At 57.8% G+C, this 22,846-nt stretch overlaps 2 protein-coding genes and 1 long non-coding RNA gene across 11 annotated transcripts; 2 read left to right on the forward strand and 1 right to left on the reverse strand.

Annotated features, from left to right (window-relative positions):
- The first annotated feature begins 409 nt into the window (after positions 1-409).
- On the forward strand, positions 410-8,294 carry Sigirr (single Ig and TIR domain containing). 6 transcript variants are annotated; one of them, XM_074052167.1, is made up of 11 exons: positions 410-441; positions 2,823-2,992; positions 4,303-4,446; positions 5,279-5,477; positions 5,967-6,100; positions 6,188-6,328; positions 6,651-6,794; positions 7,078-7,180; positions 7,245-7,395; positions 7,558-7,854; positions 7,949-8,294. In XM_074052167.1, the coding sequence occupies exons 3-11, from the start codon at positions 4,440-4,442 to the stop codon at positions 8,132-8,134; spliced, it is 1,362 nt and encodes a 453-aa protein (XP_073908268.1). In that variant the 5' UTR covers positions 410-441; positions 2,823-2,992; positions 4,303-4,439; the 3' UTR covers positions 8,135-8,294. The 6 variants fall into 6 exon arrangements, with proteins under 6 accessions (XP_073908268.1, XP_073908260.1, XP_073908263.1 ...); XM_074052159.1 differs by lacking the exon at positions 410-441 and adding an exon at positions 5,039-5,150 and having other exon boundaries at positions 2,701-2,992; XM_074052162.1 differs by lacking the exon at positions 410-441 and adding an exon at positions 5,039-5,150 and having other exon boundaries at positions 2,701-2,934.
- Positions 8,295-9,020: 726 nt separating this feature from the next.
- On the reverse strand, positions 9,021-18,255 carry Pkp3 (plakophilin 3). 4 transcript variants are annotated; one of them, XM_020182192.2, is made up of 14 exons: positions 18,049-18,255; positions 16,158-16,353; positions 13,959-14,038; positions 13,194-13,825; positions 12,975-13,098; positions 12,490-12,694; positions 11,795-11,969; positions 11,166-11,283; positions 10,925-11,095; positions 10,633-10,818; positions 10,143-10,296; positions 9,781-9,973; positions 9,596-9,683; positions 9,021-9,387 (listed from the first exon to the last, which is right to left on the reverse strand). In XM_020182192.2, the coding sequence occupies exons 1-14, from the start codon at positions 18,133-18,135 to the stop codon at positions 9,352-9,354; spliced, it is 2,445 nt and encodes an 814-aa protein (XP_020037781.2). In that variant the 5' UTR covers positions 18,136-18,255; the 3' UTR covers positions 9,021-9,351. The 4 variants fall into 4 exon arrangements, with proteins under 4 accessions (XP_020037781.2, XP_073908243.1, XP_073908235.1 ...); XM_074052142.1 differs by lacking the exon at positions 18,049-18,255 and adding an exon at positions 17,056-17,122; XM_074052134.1 differs by lacking the exons at positions 16,158-16,353; positions 18,049-18,255 and adding an exon at positions 14,417-16,086.
- On the forward strand, positions 17,489-22,756 carry LOC141415463 (uncharacterized). Its single transcript, XR_012440487.1, has 3 exons — positions 17,489-18,489; positions 18,990-19,052; positions 22,625-22,756. It is a non-coding gene; the product is annotated as an uncharacterized lncRNA (long non-coding RNA).
- Positions 22,757-22,846: the final 90 nt, after the last annotated feature.

Below are 22,846 nucleotides of genomic sequence, written 5' to 3' on the forward strand. Positions count from 1 at the left end.
AGGCTTTGGGGTGACAAGAGAAGACATCAGGGCCAGTTAGAGGGTGGCGTGGGGGGGTTCAAGACAGACTTCCTGGAGGAAAGGGATGAGCCCTGGCTGGAGGAGCAGAACGACAACGGCACTCCTGGGACTGCGAAATCTAGTCTCCCCCTTCCCCCCAGTGTCTTCGCTGGCTGGCTGGCTGGCTGGGCTGGTTTGGTCACTGCCCCCCAGCCCAACCGGCTAGGTTTCTCGGACGCTGAGAGCGGGACACTGTCCAATGCCAGCCTGGGGCATAAAGCGGGACACTTGGGTCCGCCCTCACCCTGGCTGCGGGGCGGGGCTGCACCTGCCACAGCCGCTGGGGCTGTCGCTACTGCGCACCTGGCCCAGGTGAGCTGCCCCACCCCCGCGCGAGCGCCAGCAGCAGCTGAGTGGCAGTCGTGACTCCGACCCGCGAAGGTGAGTGGAGGTCGCCGTCCCTGGAGCCGCTCCAGGCCTGAGTTGAAGCCCACGACACTCCTCGCCCGGAAGGAGGCTTGGGGCCAGGCGGGCGCGTTCCTGCAGGAAGTGGCTTGGAGCCAGGCTGGCTTCCCGAGGAGCCCGGAGGCCGGATCGCGCCGCGTCCCGGCTCCTTCCCAGCCTTGGGCGGGTAGTGGCTGCCCTTTCGGCTCTGCCCAACGTGGTCACTGGCTTCCTCTTGACCTTCAGTGCACGACAGCAGAGGCGCGCAGGACCTCACCTCCGCTTCCCAAGCTCAGATCTCAATCCCCAGGCGTCCTAGGGCGCCCGGGGCTGACCAGGAGGCTGGCTGGGGCCGGGATTCGCGGGGCGCGGGGCACAGCTTCCGCCACCGCGCGCCCAGCTCTCCATCGGCGCGCTCTCGCCCTCCGTGCGCGTCCCCGCCAGGCGTGCTCATCGCACCTGGAAAGGGGCGGGGGGGGGGGGCGGGTAACGAGGCCATGTAGTCCGGGGAAGACCGAGCGCGGGATTTGGGGACAAGATCCAGATCCAGGAGAGCTGAGCACCGAGGGCTGAGGGAGCGGGAGGAGTCCTGTCATGCCACAGTCTTTTATGCCCGCACCTGCCTTCAAAAACGACGTTTGGGGACTCGGCACAGGCGAGGAGCAGAGGGGCCGCGCGTCTGAGATGAGCGACTGCAGGGGCTGAGCAGCAAGCCGGGCCCGGCGGGATGGGGAGTCGGCGCTGGCGCAGGGGCCAGATGGTCACTGAGGCCCGGGGACCACAGCCCCACCGCGCGCACGCACTGACCTGGACGGCTGGGTCTGAGAGCAGGACTTGGCACTTCTCAGGAACTGCTGTGTGGGAGTAGAGCAGGGGCTTGGATTTACATTTCAAGGCCCCGGGGCGCCTCCAAAGGGTTGTAGAAGCCAGTGTCTAAAACAATTTGGGTTTTTATGTTCGCCCTGCTACGGGAAATGGAGGGGCGTCCCATCAGTACTGTGGTAGCCAGCACTGAGAGAGGGTGACCCAGACTAGGTGTAGGGAGCAGTTGACAGCTTGACAGGTGTTCCAGAGGTGGTGAGGCTGGTTGAGAGCATGACTTCCAGGCTGGGGGGCTTATCTCTCTTCTTTTGCCTGTGCCTCAGTTTCCTGACCTGCGTTGTGGGGAATACAGAGCTACCTCCATGAGGGGTCAGCCAGTTACTGTGTATCAAGTGCACATTCAAGTAATAGCTCTGGCTCCAGCAAGAATTGAGGAAGGAGGTGTGTGTGTGTGTGTGTGTGTGTGTGTGTGTTAATTCACTCAAACGTTTCCAGTCCTGGGCCCATGGTGCACTATCACCCGTGGGTCTTGAGTGCCAGGCCACAGGGGTTTGAGCAGGGCCGGGATGTGGTCAGGTAAACAGGCAAGAAAGCCTGCTGCTGCATTGAGGATGCTCCCTGTTGGGCTCAGCCAGGCACAAGGAGTCCTTGAGGAGGAGCCCCTATCCATGTGTGGGTGAGGGCAGGGCCAGGGCCTGTAGAAGACTCCTGCCCAATTCTCTGGACAATCCCAGTCACCTGTTGCTGGGCCCCAAGGCACAGGTCAGTCTGGGGGTGAGTCAGTGGTGACAACAGGAAGTGCCAGTTTCTTCCCAATCAGAGCCAGGAAGCTTATGACCTCTGTGTTTGCCTCCTTACCTGGAAAACGGGGTTCTGCTTTCCCACCCAGCCTGAAGCTAAGGTTCGTGAGATGCCACAGCACCTTGCAACCACTCAGTCATTTGGGGTCTATTGCTTGAGAGGTAGACCAGGAGAGGACCTGAGAGCACTACTCTTAAATTCTCATTATTGACTGGCAGTTTCTTAAAGACTCCCTTTGCCCAAAGTTCAGAGGTCAGACTCACATGGGGCTGCTTACTTTTGGGGGGAGCAATAGAAGACTGCTCCAATCCTGAGTGTGACATCAAAAATGGGGGTGTCCAGGAGGCAGTTCATCTGCCAGACTTGGCCTCCTTGTATGTGCAAAATGGTTCTTGCCAGGGGTCTTCTTGCCAGAACCCCTGCCCATCAACCTGAACCCCTGCCCCTCTGAGCACCCCCTATGCTGCTGCACAGAGGCAAGTGCAGTGCTGGGGCAGGTCCCAGAGGAAGGGGCCGCCCAACTCAGAGCTACAGGAAGAGCCAGGCAGGCGGGGCAAGAACCATCAGAGCCAGGCAGGCGGGGCAAGAACCATCAACTGCCCGCCCCGCCTGGGGAAGGGGTGGGTGCCTGGGTGGGGTTTAGGTTTAGGAGAGGATGTGACTGCAAGGCCAGGAAACTACGGGGAGAGTTCTGATTAAAATATACATCAACAAAAGCCAGGTTCTCACTGTGCTGGGGTATGTACCCTGGGCAGCTGCTGTACTGTGGACATTTCCTGGGGCCCAGCTGAGGGGAGAGTTTGCATCCAAGCTTACATCAATGACCTCAATGACCGACTGCCCCCAGGAGGAAAGAGCCGGAACCAGGTGACTGCCTTCCTTGCTGCTCTGAGTAAGCCTGTGGCTTTGCGGCCTGTCCTCAGAGGTAGGCCTGACTGTTGCTTTGGGCATATGTGAGCACCCCAAACACACATGTGCACACGAACACGTGTGTGTGTGTGTGAGAGAGAGAGAGTTTGAGGGCAATAGGAGGTACAGTGTATGTACCGTGGGGTGCTCTGAGCTCTGTGGGAGTGTAGCAAGAGTGTGTAGCCTGAGCTGTGTGCAGCGGTAGTAAGGGTGTGTTTCACCCCTTACTGTGGAAGTGGTACGTGTGTGTGCCTCCCAAAGTGAGCTGGGTGCAGGTGTGTGGGGCCAGAGGGCTGTATGTGCATGAGGTGTACAGGAGAAGCGGGTGAAGACAGCTGATACATGTTGATAGTTGCCTTGACTTCTGGGGGGTTCAAGGTCTTCCAAGCTTAGGGAGGTTGAGGGGAGAGATCCCTGAAGAGATGCTCTGGTACCTGCTGGTCGGGGGTGTGTCCCCTGGTCATGTTGTAAGGGGTCTGTTGCATGAAAGGGGATGTCTTCTACCCCTCATTGGGCAGTTCTTCTGTTCCAAGGACTTTCCTAGGTCTGCCCTTTACCCCAAAGGGCATCTGGAAGAACCCCCTTGCCAGCCCGGACAGGAATGTGTACATGCCGAACCAGTTTGAAACTGCTGCCCAGCTAAGCCAGGGGTTTCTGACTCTGCATTACCCAGTGCAGAAGGAACAGGGGGCAGGTTAAGAGGCTCCTCACTGCCAAAGTCTCTGGAGCCTTAGGGTCTTAACTCCATGTCTCTACTGCCTATGTGTCTACTGGCAAGGGAGGGGGGAGTAGGTGCTCAGTAAATGCCTGTTGACTAAGAGGGTAGGCCTGGGGCACCCAAGGAGGAGGAAACCCCAGACTGCCAAAGAAGAGCACTCTGGCACCTCCTCCTTGTGGCCATGCCCCACTGCAGTGCAGTGCTTTTTTTTTTTTTGTAGTGGTGGTATTGGGGTTTGAACTCAGGTCATTGCACTTGCTAGGAGTCACTACCACTTGAGCCACTCTGCCAGCCCAGTGAATTGTTTTTTGAGTCACAGGCTGCTGTTGGAGGCTGAGAGTGGTCCAAAACCCAGGAATGAGGCTAATTGCCACCCCATAAGACCAGGCAACCCAGGATCATCATAGTGGTCCCAGGGCAAGTGAAGGTGGTCCTAGGCTAGAGGTCTCCTTCCTGCCTCCCTGGGCTGTTTGGGAGCTCACTGGACACCTCTGAGGCTAGCAAGGGCAACAGGACATCCGCCTGGTATAGGGCCAGTGCTGCCTGTGGCTGACAGTTACTGTTTAACTCATCCTGTTCCTGTTTAACTTGTTCCCTGGGGATGGCAGCAGCCTCTGACCTGTCCAGGCACCCTGTCCAACTGGCTACAAGGACAGAAACAGGTCCTGCACAACCCTCAGTGGACCAGTCTACTTGGTTAAGGAGCCTGTGTCCAGCCTGCCCTGAGGAGGCCCTGGCTACAGCCATGGCAGGTAGGTGAGGCAGAGAAGGACAGGCATATGTCCCCACTCCCAGGTCCTACCCCTGAGGCTGGCTCCATGCCCACTTTCTGCTCTTTCCCTGGGCTCTCTGCTTGGATGCATGCTGGGGTACAAAGGCCTCTCAGCTAACCCCTCCTCCCCAGCCTTTGGTTCTGAACCCAAGGAAGGTGGTAAGGATGGGCCTCAAACCCTCTCCTGCCCAAGCCCTCCAGACCAGGCACATGGAAGGCCCAGGGTAGAGTGGGTAGGTGCTATAGAGGGCTCATCCCCCTGATTTAAAAGTGAGAAAGTTCAGGTCTCAGGGAGGTGGGGAGGTCTTGCCTGTGGCCATTGGGGGATCCTGGAACCCCAGGGTCCCAGCTGGGAAAGTGGAAAGTGCTGGCACACTTGTTGTGTATTCTTCCAACCTGCTGGTGCCCACTCTCTGCAGCACCCCAGCAGAGGCAGTCCAGGCTGTGGGATGCAGTGTTTTTCTTCTCCTCTGCACAGATGAGCTGCCAGATGGGTCCTGAGTGGTTGGGCTGGGTCAGTTCAACTATGACTCTGGCCACTGCCCTCCCTGCTCATGTTCCCTGTGCACAAGGTGGTCACTTCCAGGGTGGTTAGAACACACAAGACTGGCCACTGCAGGGGGAGAATGAGGGAAGAGTGCCAAATGCTGGGCCCTGTCCCCACGGGACTCACGAGTACACATGGTATGATCACTGAGCAACACATACCACTCACCCATTCCCTTATTTTTTTCAAGACCACAGACCATCTGTGGATGGGTGGGAGCTCAGCATTTTTGTGTTGCTGGCCTACTGTTGTCCTATCTCTACAGGTACCTGTGACAGGGCCCCAGACTTCCTCTCCCCATCTGAAGATCAGGCCCTGGGACCTGCCCTGGGCAGTGCAGTTTCTCTGAACTGCACGGCTAGGGTGGTCTCTGGACCATACTGCCCCCAGCCTTCAGTCCAGTGGCTAAAAGACGGGCTTCCATTGCCCAATGGAAGCCACTACAGTCTCCATGAGGACTTCCGGTAAGAGACTGGGATGTCCAGGGTCAGAGTGACCACCTGGACATACCCAGGGCCAGTAGCCTCTCTGACCTGCACCCTGGTCTGTAGTAACTGGCTAGACCTAACATGGCCAGAGTGCCACTATGAGAACATTAGATGGAGGGTTGATGACTATAGTGACAGATCCTGGGGTTTTCAGGACCCCTGTAGACACTCACCCTATAAATTGCTAAGGACTATGGGTGCCAGCAGAGTCCTAGGTCCTAAGTGAGGCACTGACCAGCCAAACCTGGGATCAGAGGACCTCCAGGACCCAGACCTGGGATTAGGTGACATCTTGAAACACAGCCACACAGCTGCAGATACTGACAGTTCTCTTAGCTTATGGCCAGAGAACCACCTATGAAGTCCAAATCTGCAGCCTCTCTGAGTGAACCCCAGACAGATGGGGCTCAGGGCATCCACTGATGCTCTCAGGCCCTGGGTGAGAGTTATTTTTGGTTTCCCCAGGGTCAAGACCAACTTCTCAGAGGTGCTTGTGTCCAGTATCCTGGGGGTCAACTTGACCAATGCTGAGGACTATGGGGCCTTCACCTGCTCTGTCCAGAATGTCAGCTCCTTCTCCTTCACTCTTTGGAGAGCTGGTGAGGGGGGTACATGGGAGTGGAGGGTAGGAGGTACCCAGGGTCCTGACGTTGAGGGACAGTGATTCAGGCCCACCCTGTTTGTAGGCCTGGCAGGCCATGTGGCCGCAGTGTTGGCCTCCCTCCTGGTCCTGTTGGCTCTGCTGCTAGCAGCCCTGTTATACCTCAAATGCCGCCTCAACGTGCTGCTTTGGTACCAAGATGCTTATGGGGAGGTGGAGATGAATGGTGAGTAGGGTTCCACATGGATGGAGGTACAAGGTCAGATGGAGGCCTTTCTGAGGAGGCACATTCTGGGCTTAGCTCCGGGTGGGGGAAGTTCCTCCTTACTGGAGGGAATGGGAAGGCTGTACCCCTGGAGGTCTCTGGGGTGTACGACCCAGGAAAGAGGGTGTCTTTGTGTGGTCCAGCAGGGCACAGGACTGGGGGCTGCAGAAGAAGAGCCCTGGCACTTGTCGGGAGAGGTGCCCGGCGCTGGGGACCCTGGGGACGCCTGGGGATTAGGGCTGAGGCCTCGGAAGTGGCCGCACTGACTGGCCGCCGTCCGCAGACGGGAAACTCTACGACGCCTACGTGTCCTATAGCGACTCCCCAGAGGACCGCAAGTTCGTGAACTTCATCTTGAAGCCGCAGCTGGAGAGGCGTCGGGGGTACAAGCTCTTCCTGGACGACCGCGACCTCCTCCCGCGTGCAGGTAAAGGCCGGGATACTGGCCCGGGCCCTGACGTGTCAGTCCCTTCCACAGCCACATGGTCCCGCCCCTCTCCTGTTCCCACAGCCCCTCCCTCGCCAATGGCCTTATCCCTGCACAAATCCCGTCCCTTCTTAATTCCCAGCTCCCCGCCCTCGCCGCCGGCCCCGTCTAGGCTCCAGCCCCAGCACCCCGCCCTCCTCGCTGGCCCCGCCCCTCCCCTAGTTCCTAGCTGCCGCCCCGCCCCTCAGCCGTCAGTCAACCCTGCCCTACCCCCGCGCTGCAGAGCCTTCAGCCGACCTCCTGGTGAACTTGAGCCGCTGCCGGCGCCTCATCGTGGTGCTTTCAGACGCCTTTCTAGGCCGAGCCTGGTGCAGCCACAGTTTCCGGTGCGTCTCGCGTGGGATGGGGAGGGCCCTGGTTGTGCCCTGCCTAACAGTCCCGCCTCCTCAGGGAGGGCCTGTGCCGGCTGCTGGAGCTCACACGCAGACCCATCTTCATCACCTTCGAGAGCCAGAAGCGTGACCCCACGCACCCAGCACTCCACCTGCTGCGCCAGCATCGCCATTTGGTGACCCTACTGCTCTGGAAGCCTGGCTCCGTGGTGAGGGGATTGGGGGTGCTGTTCAGGGTGGGGTTTGTGAGTGGGACCCTGTGGTGCTGGGGTCCCTGAGGACTTGCCAGTCATCTTTTGGGGCCGGGGGGCCAGGGTGGTCAGGGGCTTCTAGTTTGTATACATCCGTGTGCTCACGAACCTGGCCCGCAGACGCCTTCCTCTGATTTTTGGAAAGAGCTGCAGCTTGCACTGCCACGGAAAGTGCAGTATAGGCCCGTGCAGGGAGACCCCCAGACCCAGCTGCAGGACGACAAGGATCCCATGCTGATTGTGCAAGGCCGTGTTGCTGAGAGCCGGGCCCTAGAGCGGGAGCTGGACCCTGACCCGGAGGGAGACCTGGGTATGTCCACCCAGACCCACTACTACGACTGCCTCTCTCTGTGGAGGTGCTTGGATCCAAGACCTCCCTGGGAACTTCCTGGACTTCTAGTGCCACTGTGGCTGGGGGTGAGCAGGGAGTGGCCTCCAAGTGGTGGGGTCCTGGTGAAAGGCAGTTTGTGGACTGTCCAGCTTCAGGCCTTGTCGTACCCTCCACACCCAGGTGTCCGTGGGCCTGTCTTTGGGGAGCCGCCAGCTCCAGTACATGCAAGTGGGGTCTTGCTGGGAGAGGGCCGTGGCAGCGAGATGGACGTCTCTGATCTCGGTTCCCGAAACTACAGTGCCCGTACAGACTTCTACTGCCTGGTGTCTGAGGACGATGTGTAGCCCTCACCCCAACACAGTGTAGAATCATGGGGGCAGCGGTGGGGTAGGGGCAGGCAGGCTTCCCCCGGAAAGGCCAAAACCCCTGCCTGTAGACCCTGCCTTCTCCCTCAGGGAAGGAGTATGGCTCCAGAGTGCCTTCAAATAAAGTCCTCTTGGCTTTTGCCTGGGCCTTCTCTTCTGGATGGGTACCGCTTGGCCTCTTTTTGCTTCCATCTCAGGCTCTCTGAGGCCCTTTCTCGTCTTTACCAACTGCATCTCCCAAGCTGGCTGTCCACTCAAATCTGCCCTTTCCATCCTTCTCCATCCTGAGCCAGCCCTAGCATATCCCTTGCAGTAGCCCCCAATCTCCATGCCTGGTTCTTGGTTGGGGATATGGCTACTCCCAGCCCCTTCTGATCTGGACAGATCCTGGGGAGGGACAGGCCCCTTAGAGTCCTCAAGTTCTGAGCTTCAAAGATGCTTTTGTTGTAAAACTATCAATAGTAGCTTTATGCCTTTTTTTTTTTGGCAGCACTGGGGTTTGAACTCAGGGCCTCATGCTTTCTAGGCAGGCACTCTTATTGCTTGAGCCATGCCACCAGCCCTCAATAGTAGCTTTAGATGATTGTGGGTATCCCTGAGCCTCCTGGACCCCAAGTCTTTGGCAGCCAGTAAGAGCCCCTGGCCAGTGCACCTCCAGGACTCGGGGCAGGACTGAGCTCCCCAGTGCCAGCTCAGTGTGGGCAAAGGATGGGACTGCCAGCTTCTGGTTACTCCTCTGCTCAGGTGTCCCAAGCTCTGCTGTCTGTGCCTGTCTCTGCTCCCTCTGCTAGACTGTCCTGGAGGCCTGTATGTGAGCTCAAGGGTGAGTGTCCTTGGGGGCACTCTCAGTCCAAAACCAGTGGCCAGCCATGGAAGCACATGGAACAGCTTGTTCAAAGCCACCTTTATTCCCAGTGCTGCTATCTCAAGGCACCACCAGGCCAAGGGTAGCCCCACCTCTGCCACTGTGACTGTGTCACCATCCCATGCACCAGAGCAGCTCAAGCCCTGCCCCACCCCATGCCCTGCAGAAACCAACCCCTAGCTGCAAGCCCCCATCCCCTCTGGTGGCCCCAGCCCCTCCTAGGTGCATACGGGGCTCTGGGGAGAGGCCCCGTGGCCATCAGCTCCTCCTCCAGGCGGGCTGGTGAGCAGCTGGCGCTGAGCCTCTTCCTCAGAGGCTGGACCACTTCCACCTTCTCCTCCAGGAGGCCTTGTCTACGGGCCCAGGAAGTCCTCCTTCCGATAGCCCTTCTGAAGTGGGGAGGGGGTTTTGGTTAGGGCCACTTATGCTGCCCTGCCCTGCTGTTCCTGAAACCCTGTCCTCCCCATGGTGTGCTGGGCCCCTTGCCTCTAGATTCCAGGTCCCCTACTCCATGTAGGATTGTGTCTCTCCCCTGACCTGTGCCCTGCACTTGGCCCACACTCCATGACCCTGCTGTCTAGGCTCTGCAGAACATACCGCCCGGAAGTCTCGGTGCAGCTTGCTGTACTGCCATAGGTTGGCCAAGAGGCTGGAGGCTGCTCGGGAGGACTTCTCACTGTCGGGGCTGAGGGCAGTCAGAAGGGTCAGGGTCAGGGCCAGGGAGGCAGGGTGGTCAGGGCAGGGCACCCAGCCAGGCTGCTGTCAATCAGGTCAGCTCTCACCTGTCCCGCTTCTTCTTGATGAAGACAAGCTTTCGGAGCCCATCAAAGTAGAGCAGATCTCGGGCGGCAATGGGACTGGCCACCACCAGGTTGTTGAGTACAGCTATGATATTGACCAGCACCTCGGCGGGGGGAGACTTCTCACCCACACTGCCAGGGAGCTTCTCAATCAGGTGACTCACCACCTTGGTAGCTGTGGGGAGGCGGGGGGGAGTCAGTGTCCCCCATTCCTGGATATCTTAGCACCCTGGGTCCCAGCCTCCTCTGGGAGCTGCCTGCTCACCCTCTCCATCTTGCTAGCCAGGAGCCAGCTGGCTGGGCAGACAAAGGGTGTGGGCTGGGCAGGGGACAGCCTGACTCACACATCTCATCCTTGTTCCTGGCATTCCGTGACAGATTTCGGATAAGGCCAGTCAGCGAGCGCAGCTGGTGGTGGTCAGCGGTCCGAACACGGTCCAGCAGAGGGTTTAGGATGCGCTCCTGTTCCAGGGCCAGGCGGCTTAGCACGCCTGCCCACTGAGGGGAAGGGACCGGAGGGTGGTGAAGCTCCAGCAGCACCCCAGTCAGCCCTGTCCTAACACAGACAGAACTGCTTTTCTGCCTCCTTATGGCCACCTCCTCCTGCTCTGTCCTCACCCAGCCAGGACCTAACCAGGCAGCCCCTCTGCTCAGACCTTCCAGAACCCCCATGTGCACAGAGCCCTGTCCCTTGGGCTGAGCACGGGCCTCATTTCATGTCTCTCTCTTGAGCATCCTGCTCCCAACGGGACGTGAACTGTTCAGGGGGTGGCTCCTGTCTGTGTGTCCTGTCACCTAGCACAGGACTAAGAGTGGGGCCCATCAGCCACTGACCCTGCGGTCGCCTGCGGTGATGTTCTGTAGTGCACCAGCAGCTGCCTCTGTTGTGTGCCGGTTCAACTCACAGCGCTGCAACAGCCTGTTATAGAGCCCCACGATCTGTGGGCTCCACAGCCACTCGAGGCCCTTGGGGTCCTTAGACACCTCCGCGAAGGTGAGCGCATCGGCTGTCAGAGGCAGCTGGATGGGAAGGTGCAGGGGTCAGCTGGCCAGGGGTGAAGTTGAGGCCAGGAGGGGGGTGTCAGACCAGGACTTTCTGCTCCCGTCCACCCAGGCTTGTACCCACCTCACGAAGCCGCCGGCTCTGTGGTGTGAAGCAGCCCACCACCTCACCAGGTGGTGCCCCGGTCAGGTCCCTGCGGCCCCGGCCCTCAAGCCTCTGCAGGGCCGATGGTGGCATCTCGTCATACAGGCGGTAGGACAAGTTCCTCAGCACGCACACAGCGTTCTCCACGCTCTGTAGAGGGTGGAAGGTGGTCAGAGCGGGCCGAAGCCCCTGGGCCCCCTTGGCACTGGCTGCCCCTCACCTTGTCCTCGCACTTGCCCACGTCCAGGGCATGGTTGATGTAGGTGACCAGAGCATCCACTAGCCCGTGGCACTCGCGCATCTTCTGGCGAGTGGCCTGGGAGGCTGAGCTGAGATTCCTGGGGATGGAGGCAAGTCAGACCCCATCCCCTGGAACCCTGCAGAGCTACCCCCAGGGACCCATAGCCCTACGCCCTTGCCCTAGGGGCATCTCTGGGCACCAATCTCTTTTCCATTCCAAGCCGGGCCTAGCTCCTGGCACCTCTTGTTTCTAGTCCCTGCTGAACACTGCTAGCCTGGTTCCTCTGCCTGTCCATCCCCTAATCTACTCCTTGAAGTTTGGGAAGAAGATGAATGTCAGATCAAGGGATCTGACTTGAAACTGAGCCTGTAGCCCCAAAGTCTGCTGACACCCACATCTGGTGACTCCATCTGGCCTGTCCTACTCCTGCTTCAGCCACCAAGCCTTGTCTGGCTATCTACTTCTCCCACCTCCCCTGGTCAACTCTCTATCCTTGTAATTTAGGCCTCAGATATAAATGCTTCAACTCAGAGCTTCCCCACCCCCTCCACAAGCACCTGGCTATTTCTCCCCATGCTCTCCTGGCCTTCGCCCCCCACCCAGCACACCTAAGAAAACCAGTAGCATTGTAGAAGATCTCAGCCTCAGAGGCATTCTGCTGGATGAGGGGGGGCCCACCTGCCCCTGACAGGGGGCTCAGCACCAGGTCTGTGAGCTGCTCCAGCGTGTCACGGGCCAAGCGATCCTTCAGGTGGTCACTGGATGACAGGTTCCACAGGATCCCTGGACAGGCAGGCCGAGACTGTGGTCAGGGTCAGCCCACTGGCCCCATTCTAGGATTGGTACAGAGGAGACTCCCTACACCTTCCTGGTGCTTTGTGCCTCCTTACCCAAGACCTCCGCTGGGGAGACCTTCATTGTGACTGCTGGAGGTATGGGGCTGGGACCGTGCTAGAGAGGACAAGGCTTGGACACATTAGGGCCTGGGGGCGGGGGACTACAAAGGGAGAGCCTGGGCTGGAATGGAGCCCACTGTAGAACACTTGCCAGGCATACTTGAGACCATGATTTCCATCCCCAGCACAAAACAAAACAAAACAAAACAAATCCCCACAAGAACGGAAAGTTTTGGGGGACCAAGAAAGAGCTAGGGCAGGGAAGGGAAATATACACAGATAGTGGAGAATGGCAAGGGGAAGGAGGGACTATTGTGGGGACGGGGGAGATAGAGGGGAGGAGAGAAGACAAGGGGGCAGTGGGGGCAGGAGGGGACCAGCATCGGGGGCAGGTGGGACGAGGGCACCTGTGACATTCTTGCGCAGTTCGTCGTCCTGCTCTCGCAGTGTCCGCAGCAGCTCAAAGATGCCATTCTCCTCAACCAGGGCCAGCTTGTTATCCGCATTATCGTAGATGAGGTTACGCATGGCGCCCGTGGCATGGCGCTGCAGCTCCTGGTTGGCGTGGTTGAAGAGCTTCACCAGCCTAGGCACGGCCTGAAGGCTGCGAGCCTGTGGCACATGCATGCAGACGTGTCCACATGTGTGGACATGAGTGTGCTATGTGCACATGTGTGTGGGGATGCAGATGATGCAGGTGTACGGAGATGGTGCAGGTGTATTCAGGTATATACAATGGTCACATCCCTGCCCTTTCTCTGCTGAGGAGGTTCTGGACAGGGTGGAGCCTGTCCAGTTAGCCTGAGGTCAGGGAGAGGTGTGTGTGCATGGGGGACAGTGAAAGTGGTCACCAGGGGTGTGCAGGGCCAGTGGAGCAATCACCCAGCGTCACCTGCTTCTTGGCTGCTGCGTCACTGTAGCACCTGTGCTGGATATAGGCTGCTCCTAGAACCTGCAGGTTGGGGTCTGAGGCCATGAGGTACTTGACTGCGGAGGGCAGGTCAATGTCATCAAAGCTGCAGAGCCAGGGGTCAGGAATCAGGCTGACCCTGGGTTCAGGCCAGGCTGTGTAGCACAGTGTTCCCTCCCTGCACCAGGCCCAAGTGCTCACCCACTGCTGAGCCTCTGCAGGGTGCGGTGGCCAGTATAGCTGTCCAGCCCACGCACATCTGGCAGGTGGCCCGAGTCTGCCAGGCTGAGACTGAGGCTGCGCACAGAAGGAGCTCGGGCCACAGGCTCCAGGCCAGCCCCCGGCACTGCCCCGGTCCCTCCACGGCTTCGGTGGCTGCTCTGGAATCGCTGCAGGGTCCTCATGGCAGGGGCACGGATGGTCCGGCTGGGGGGACCCTCAGCACCCTCTGGCCAGTCCAACCCCCCTGCCCGGCTTGAGCTGGAGCTGGCCTGACGTTCATAGGCAAAGGCTCTGTAGGAGGAGGCAGCTGCAGGCTCCAGCTGCTCAGATGCCACACTGTAGCGGTCATCCAGGCCCCCTGGCCCCAGCCTCAGTGAGCGCAGGGACAATGTGTCATAATCAGCCCGGCTGCCTGCCCCACCACGCTCATGGAAGGACACTGGCCGGGCGGGCATGGGTGGGGTGGGCTGGGTGCCCCCATACCCTACAGCCCCAAAGGCGCTGCCCCCATTGTGGGCGGAGCTCAGCCTCCGACTGCAGCTCAGGTCCACAGCTGAGCGGGAGGACCAGGAGGCTGGGCTGTAGGTCGGCTTGGCAATGGACCTGAAGGCCTGTGGACAAGGAGGGTGCGCTGAAGGGGTGCCCGGGGCTCACCTGGTATCCATTCCCTCTCTGACCCTGGAGCCTCCAGCCTCAACCACAGAGCCTCCCACTCAGTGTGGACTGGCCAATTTCTTTACTCACCGAGATCTTGTCACCACTCAGTCCCTGGGAGCGGGAGCTGAAGCCAGTCTGCAAGGTATGGTACTGACCCCTGGACATACCTGTGGATGGGGATGGTGGTAGCCCCACCTGGCCAGATGGCAAAGTGCTGGCCTCTCTCCTCCCCTGTGCTAGACTTCTCTATCCATGACCCTGGGAGTGACCTCAGCCTATCAGGCAGGAAGGCCAAGTGGGCTTCAGGGCTGGTGCCTGGCCCTTAGTCCTGTCATGGCCGTGGCTCCTCAACTCCAGTGTCTACCCTGGTGGTCCCTCTCACACAGAACCCCCAGCTCTGCCTCTTCTGCCCAAGAGAGGACAGAGCACTCACCCCACTGACTTCTGGGCTGCCTGGGGAATGCACCAGGGTCTTGATCAGCTGTCTGGTCTCCGCCAGAGCACAACATTCAGCCCCCTCCTCCAGGAAGCCAGCCCACACTGACCTCTTTGGAGCTCCTCCTGTGCCTAGACCCCATCTGCTGTGTTCACAAGGGAGTGATGTTGTGCTGGTCAAGGACTGGTCTCCCTGGACCAGTCTGCCCTGATGGGCAGTAGCCTCTCCCACCTGATAGAGCCCAAGGCAGGGACCGCACCCACCCCATCCAGTCACACATCAGTGAGGGCAGGATGTCAGGCTGGCTTCACAGTGAGTGGACAGAAAGGTGGGTGGGGGAGGGATGGATGCCTGGTAGAACCCTTGGCAGAATAGGCGGATGGATGGTCAGGCAGACCAGTGGACAGAGGGTTGGGTGAGGAGTGAGGGTCATATGGTAGATGATGAATGCACAACTGTGTGGTCATGTGGTGGGTGCAGAGTGGACCAACAGGTGGGCACATGAGACCAGCCAGGAAGCAGATCATCACAGAAAGCCAGGGCAGCACAGTGGAAAGTGCCTGAAGCAGGGGTTCAGCCTCTACCAGGGTCCCTGCTTGTGGGAAGGGCTCCCAGCCTGACAATCGTCTAAAGGGCTCAGGGTGGGGTAGAGAAGGGGTCCTGGCCCTTCCCCCAGCTTTACCTGGGGGGGTTGGATGATCCAGAGTCACACTCATCCAGCACCTCCCTGGACCCACCCAGGTTAATGAGGCTTCTAGCAGGGGCTGTTAACCCTTGACGCTAGTTAGGCCAGCCTAGGGGCTTTACGCCCACCCCCAAATTACTATCCTCCTCCCCTAATTGGCAGGGTGGCCAGGTGGTAATTAGCTCTTCCTGTGCCTTCCCCCATCTCATGACCCCTGGGCACTGACTTGGCCCCAGCAAGGCTGAAGCCCAGAGGGGGGGCGGGCAACACTCCAGCCATCCTGGCCAGCCCCTCCTGACCCTCTTTCCCTCAGCCAGTGGCTGGAGGCCAGTTCTGGAGACCATCCAAACACCATGTGGACCACTGTAACCTGGGGGTCTAGGCCTCTAACCTGAGGTTTGTCTTACTGTCAAACCTTAATCCCTGTTTCTGTAGGTTGGTAAAGGAGGAAATGACATTTTCAGAAGGGCTATCCTGAGTTTAGCATGTCTGATGATGCCTTAATACCTGTGTGTGCATGCGCACACACACACACACACACCCCAGTGGGTCTGGCTGCACTGAGGGGCACCCCCACCTGTTCTTCTCATGGAGAATATCTAGGTCATTCCAACCAGGCTTGGCTTTGCAATTCCTCAGGGAGCCCCTAGTCCAGACAGGCCCTGGCTCTGTCCAGGATTTCCTATTGCCTTCCCCCCTCCTTCTCCCCCGCCACTAGTGTTCCATTCACTCCTGTTGGGTGGGGAGGGACACTGGCGTCTCTGTCTGAGACTGCCTGGGAGCCTGTGTTCCATAGGACGAGGAGTGTGTGTTCCGGGTTTGTCGACAGATGGGCCTGGCCTGCTCGCCATGTGCCCATCTTCCCCTGTTGTTCCCCCGGTGGTGGGGGGAAGCTCAAGGGTAAGGGACTGGTGGGCTTAACCAGGCTCCAGCCCTGGTGGACCCAGGGGTCCCTGCTGGGAAGGTGGGATGCCCCACCCATGCTGCTCCCTACGCCCGTTGGGGCGGGGCGGTGACTCAGAGCAGGCCTCAGTGAGTCAAGGGCTGAACCCTGGAGCTCAAGCGGCCTCTGCCCCTGGCACCACCACACCCACCGCCTTGGCCACCTCTGCCCACCACCGCTGTCCCCACCGCCTGTTGCCCACCTTTGCCAGCATTGGCCTACCTCTGCTAACATCAGTGGCACTCTCCGGCTCAGCTGCCCCATTGTGCCGGTGCTGCTGCCCCAGCTGCAGGAGGCGGGCTCGGACCTGCTCCTGTACTCGGGCTGCTCGCAGTCGATCAGCCTCCGGTCCCTCGGTGCCCCGGCGGTCCAGCTGCAGGTCTGAGGGCAGGGCCAGGGAGCACACGCCAGCCTCCGGCTGTAGGGCCGACAGCAGGAAGTTACCGTCCTGCATGGTGGCAGGGGTGCCTGGCCTGGCTCTCCTGGCCTGGGCCTCTTTTCCGGTCTTGTCCCTTGAGGCCCTGTCCCTGAAGTCCCCTCCCTGCTGGTGAGCTTAGAGCCGGCCTGGAGACAGACGCCCGCCCAGCCCTGAGCTCTGCTGGGGGCGGGGACACCTGGGCCAGGTGGGAGGGACAGGCCTCCGCCTGCTTAAGGTGGAATTCGGGCGGAAGAACAGGCCCTGTGTATCCCCAAGTCCTGGCCTGGCCTCTCTAACTCCTCTCATCTCTGGATGGGACCATAAGGGAGCAGGTCCTACTTGCTCACAGACTGCAAAAGCCAGACCAGATCCCATGGGGCCAATATCCTGAGTGTGAAGGAAGGGTAGACCTACTGGGGAGCCCTTGGCCTGCCATCCCTGCTCCCAGAGGCCTGGGGGTTCTAGAGCTCCAAGGACCAGGCAGCCTTCAAGATGGCCCAGCACAGATTTGGTGAGGCCCAGAGAGGGGCTAGCATTGAGGGACACTGTTGGGGGCTGGGTCAGTGCTCAGGGTCTGGGTGGAAGACAAAGGACTTGAGGGCTGGAGCTTGAGTGTTGAAGGTGGCAGCCCATAGGTGCCCTTGCCTAGGTCCTTGGAGCCCAGTGAGACCCCCCAGAAGGCCTGGAGACCCAGGAACTTGCCTGTAGCCCCCCCACCTCTGCTGGGGCCTCAAATAGATTGCTGGTCCCTCTCTGGCACCTCTCCCTAGCTCCTGCCCCCAAGGCCTGGGGTGGGAGGCCCGTTCCCAACACATGAGTCAGGGCAGGCAGGCGGAGCTGCCCCAGGGGGTTGACTCAGAGGGGCCTAGGCTCATGTCAGCACCTGCCAGGCTGGGGGGGTGGGTAGGAGGTGGGGTTTGTGGAGGGCTCAGGAGTGGGGGGTAGGAGTTGGATGGGAGGGTTGGAGTGGGAGGCAGCAGAGCTTGCCCGGAGAAGGTCTCCTGAGCACCCCAGCTAGGCGGACCATCATGGTCTAAGTGCTCTGGGGCAGGCCTGGCATCTGGGAAAAACCCTGGTAGGTTGAGGGCAGGGGCTAAACCCAGAAGGGCTGGAAGGAATGTGGGGAGGAGTCCCCTCAACCTGCTCCTGTGCTTTCCCCCAACTCTGGGACTGCTAGCTCCCAGATTCTACCTCTTCCTGCAATCTGGCTCTGGGTTCTGCCTAAGCTCTCCTTGCACATGGATGGCCCTTGCCCTGAGCCTTGGTTCCCTGAAGGTGTCTATGTTAATGGAGGGTGGATGGGGGCCAAGGCTTGGAGTGAGAAGGGGCCTCAAGAGTGAGGAGGCATGGGCCGTCATTGTGGCTCAAGTGGCACAGCACCTGCCTAACAAGCATGAGGCCCTGAGTTCAAATCCTAGTACCACCAAAAACAAAAACAAAAGGTCTGGGGGCATGGCTGAATGCCAACCTAGTAAGCACAAGGCCCTGAGTTCAACCCCCTAGCACCACCACCAAAAAAGAAAGTGAGGAGGCAGCACTGGGATCAAGGTGAGGGAGGAAGGACTAGAGGGTGAAAGCCAGAGATCAGTGAGGGGTGAATGGAGAGTGACCCCAGAAAAGTGAAACATTGTCAGGGTGAAGCCTGGGTTGGGCCACTGGGTGAGGGTTGGGGTGGGGCAGGGCTAGAAGTCCTACCCTGCTGGTGGTCCGGATCCCGATCCCGTTGGACCCTGGGCTCATCCCAGAGGCCACTGCTGCAGACCGATGCATCCTGGGCTCCATCCCGGGCCCAGCTCCTGTGGGCAACCTCTGCCTAAGGATGCCGCTGTGGGGGCACCGGAGGGCGGGGTGCGAAAGCCGCACACCCAGCTCATCCGACCGGTTGCTTCCTTGGGAGACGTGTTTTGTGTGGAAAAATCCCGGGAGACAAGTTTGTGCGGCGCCGAGCGGCCCGGAGGCACACGCCTGGCACGGCTGGGGCCCGCCCTACACTCAGGCCCACCTGGGGCTCATCTGGGACTCTGAAGAGACTAGACCAGCTGCAGAAGGGCCAAAGGGCTTGCAGGAGGGTACAAGGTGGAGTGCCAGAACCACACAGGGCTTCAGGGGGCTTTGGTGTGGTTGGAGCCATGGTGGGTAAGAGGCACTTAGCAGACATGGAGGTACAGACTCCAGAGGGAGACCTGGGGGTGCCCAGGGCCTCCCATTGACAGAGAGGGCTGTGAGTGCCAGAGCTGTGATTAGCCTCCCTGAGGATTTGGGGATTCCCCCAACTGTACTTCCTTCACCTGACAGTCCACAGACCACTGGCCTCTGGAACTCAGTGTCCCCAAAAAGACTGGAATCTGGGTGCTTCCTCTAACCATGGTCAGGCAGAGGGACAGGCAATGCCCACTGGGACTCTCACCCCAGTCCTCTAGTCCTGCTCTCCCTGCAGCCTCAGATGTGGAGGGAGCACAGGAGGATTTGGGGGGTGCCTTCCTGGAGGGGGTGGGTTGGGTTCTGATGTATGGAGGAGGCTTAGCAAACAGGCAGTGGGGTTAGCACACCTTCAAGTTGAGAACCTGGAACCCTACGGTCCTGAGGGTGAGTGAAAGATGCTCTCGGTGGGTCACCCTATGACTGTCACCTCCCAGAGACGAATGGAGGATGGAAAGGCCTTGGAGGACCCAGGACTCCCTGGTGCTAGACATGAGAAGGTATGTTGGGCAGAGGGGAAGAGCTGCCAGGTGTGTGTGCAGTTTGGGGAGGGCACAGAGGGAAAACCTGTGGTTTGGAGGGAGCCAGCGGGTGGAGGTGAGGGAGTAAGGGGTGGGTATACTAAGGAGCAGAAGATGGGGGATCCAGGGACAGGGCGAGGACTAGTTAACAGCAGAGTAATTTTCACAAACAAAATTCAGGATGGCACGTATTGAGGTTAAGGAGTTCCCAGTGATCATGAAGCCTTTGAGGGTGGGGCAAGGGAGTGTCAGTGTAACCCTGGCACTGAGGGTGGACTCCAGGCTCAGGGCTGCAGAAACTGTGGCCCAGAGCTGGTGAAGTCCAGTGGTCAAGGCTCTCCCAAGTCCAGCCCAAGGCCCTGCCGCCTCCACAGAGCCTACCCGAATTTGCCCCATGGGCACGGCCCTCATGCCTTGTAGGCAGCATTGGCCCCAGCTGGAATCCTGGGTTCATGGGTGTGTGCACCTGCCTGTCAGTCTGTCTGTGAGTCTGTGTGGGTCCATTGTTGGTTCATTAAGTGCATCTCTGGCGCGCCCTAGAGCTGGTGCATGTGATAGTAAGGGCTTCTCCTGAGAGCTCTGCCTCAGGGCTCTAACAAGGTTGGTGAGGTGCAGCATGGGCAACCCCAAAGTGGAACCAAAGGACCAAGCGAGAGCAAAGGCTGGAGCCTTTGGACCATACTGCAGGACAGAGAGGGTGGGGGGTCCGCCCCACGCTTGTTTGTTATTTGTGGGTGGTGTGGGTGTTAACTTGTATAATGAGAAGTGATTAAAGAGACCCGGCACTGGTAGTTCACCCCTGTAATCCAGTTACTCAGGAGACAGATCAGGAGGATCTCAGTTCAAAGCCAACTTCAGGCAAATAGCCTTATTTCAGAAAAAACCCTATCACAAAATAGTGGCTCAAGTGGCAAGAATGCCTACCTAGCAAGCATTAGGCCCTGATTTAAAACCCTAGTGCCACCAAAAGAGAAAGAGAGAGAGAGAGAGAGAGAGAGAGAGAGGGAGAGAGAGAGAAGGGATTAAAGAGGGTAAGAGAGGTAGAGGAGAGGCAGCAGCAGGTGGTGGCAGGGGGATGGAGAGAAGCCTAGTCACACAGATCCATGAACTGTCCCTATATGGGTCCTGGGAGAAACAGAAATGATGTACTAGGCAGGACTAGATAGTTCATTCACACTCTGACCTTAATCCTCACAGCAACTCCAGGTGGGTGGAATGTGACTACTACCATTTTACAGGTGGGGAAACTGAGGCTCCACAAGGCTAAATGAGTTTCCAGAAATTACAAAGCAAACCAGTGGATCTAGAGACATTTCTGACTTTGAGTGACAGCAGAACAGGAGTGCCCTGGGGACCGGTGGCTATCGGAGCCCCTGATAGCCCCCTGTCTAAGTCTGGGCCTTCCCCTGGGGGCACCTCCTGCGAGGGGGCTGTCTGCCTTCTCAACTGCTGAGGAGTTGAGCTTTAGTATGGCTTGGAGATGGAGACTTGTTCCTGTGAGTCCTTTCCTGACTTTGTTGCCCCAGTGAAGCCCTTTGTTCCCTGCCCTTTGGTTAGCTCAGAGTGGAGCTGCCTCCATGCCCAAGTCACATCCAGGCTGCGACCAATCCCTCCACCCCTAGGTAGCAGGGCCATTTATCACCTGATCTGAAGCCACAAAGCTCTCACCTGGAAGTCTTGTGGCATCATTAGCATATGCACTGGTCACTCTTTGGCCTGCCCTTTTTTAGATTCTGCCCTGTTTTTGCTTTAGGAAAGCTTCCTTCTGTTACATCATTAATGATTGTTGTTGTTTCTTCTCTTGACTTCTCTATTGGTCATGTTATCTTCTCATGGGTATTTTTACCTTTGCTCTTTTCCATTTCATTGTGTGCTTTTTCTCAAGTTTGCCTCCTGTACTCCTGACTGGGTTTCCAACAGCTATTCTTTTTCTTTTTGGTGGGACTGGGGTTTGAACTCAGGGTTTCATGCTTGTAAAGCAGATTCTCTACAACTTGACCCACATCTCCAGTCCATTTTGCTCTGGTTATCATTGCTATTATTATTATTAGCTATTTTTGGTAGTACTGGTGTTTCAACTAGAGCCTCACGCTTGCTAGGCAGGTGCTCCCTCACTTGAGCTGCTCCACCAGCCTTTTGTAGTGGGTATTTTTGAGACTGGGTCTCAAGAACTATTTGCCCAGGCTGGCCTTGAACCTTGAGCCTCCTGATTTCTGTCTCCCGAGTAGCTAGGATTACAGGTGTGGACCACAGGTGTCTATTAGTTACTGCTCTAATTATTTTGGAGATGGGGGTCTCCAAAATAATCTGGGTTGGCCTCAAACCATGATCCTCCCAATCTTAGCTTCCCAAGTAACTAGTATTACAGGGCGTGGGCCATAGGCACTGGACCCTATTCTTATTTTTTGGAATTGCTAAAGTGGCTTTTATTTCTGTGAAGATTTTTTTTCTCTCCCATTTCCTTCCCAAGTGCTATAGTGACTTATTTTTTTACATGTCCACTCTGCCTCATCTCATCTCCAGCCCCCAGTGCTGCCTTGGCTTACTTTTCCCGACCATTCTGTTTACAACTATAACCTCACTTGAATTCACTACTCTTTCTTTTGGCTTTAGTTTTCAACATCGCACTCACCACCAGCCGACACCAGACATTGTTTTTATGCCTATTGGGTATACTTCTTACCCTGCACTAGGATGTAAATTCTCCAGGGACAGAGCCTGACACATGGTGGGTGTTCACTAAGTTCTCACTAACATGGGTTAATAAGTTGTGATGTGAGTACAGTCCATATTACATGGAATTTTGCATGAAATTCTCTTCTGAACTGGGCGCTGGTGGCTCATGCCTGCAATCCTAGCTACTCAGGAGGATTTTTGGCTCAAAGCCAGCCTGGGCAAATAGTTTGCAAGACCCTATCTTGAAAAAACCCATCACAAAAAAGGACTGGTGGAGTGGCTCAAGTGTAGGCCCTGAGTTCAAACCCCAGAAATTCACCCCCACACACAAATTATCTGCTTTCAAGGTCATTCTTCAGATGTGTATGCCTCCCCTGCCTGGAGCTTACACTTTTTTCCTTTCTCCTTTCTTCCCTCTTTCCCTCCCTCCTCCTTTTTTTTTTTTTTTTTTTTGTGTGGTACTGGAGTTTGAACTCATGAGCCACTCCACCAGCCCTTTTTTGTGATTTTTTTTTTTTTGAGATAGGGTCTCTCGAACTATTTTCCCTGGCTGGCTTCAAACCTTGGTCCTCCTGATCTTTGCCTCCTGAGTAGCTAGGATTACAGGCATAAGCTACCAGTGCCCGGCAGTGTATTCTTAAAGCCAGTGATTCTTTTTATTCTTTTTTTTTTGAAGTCAGGGCCTCATGCTTGCTAGGCAGGTGCTCTACCAAATAAGTCACTCCACCAGCCCCAGTGCTTTTCTTGTATGATACATCTGTGAGTGGGGACAATGTGTCTGAACTAGATATGAAGGGAGAGCAGTGTGCGCTTCAAGTGGGTCTGTGGTGGGCTGGTGTCCTCACGCTGTGGGTCCTTCTCTCTTGTGAAGGCAGAGCTTACAAGGTCAACATCTACTGGCTGGGCAGCAGACCCTGTGTGGAAAGGCCTCTCCTGTGTCTGTTCTTGGAGGCCAGACTCCATGGACACGAGGTGGTGAGGAAGAAATCACAGAAGTTAAAGGCAGGAAATGAGCAGGGTAAGAGAGGATATCAAGGTTGGTGCACAGTGCCCCGGGGCACCCTGGGGCCAGGTCTCTGCTCTGCCTCTGGAGAGAA

This window comes from Castor canadensis, chromosome 1, assembly GCF_047511655.1.
Source record: "Castor canadensis chromosome 1, mCasCan1.hap1v2, whole genome shotgun sequence".
NCBI classification, from domain to species: Eukaryota; Metazoa; Chordata; class Mammalia; order Rodentia; family Castoridae; genus Castor; species Castor canadensis.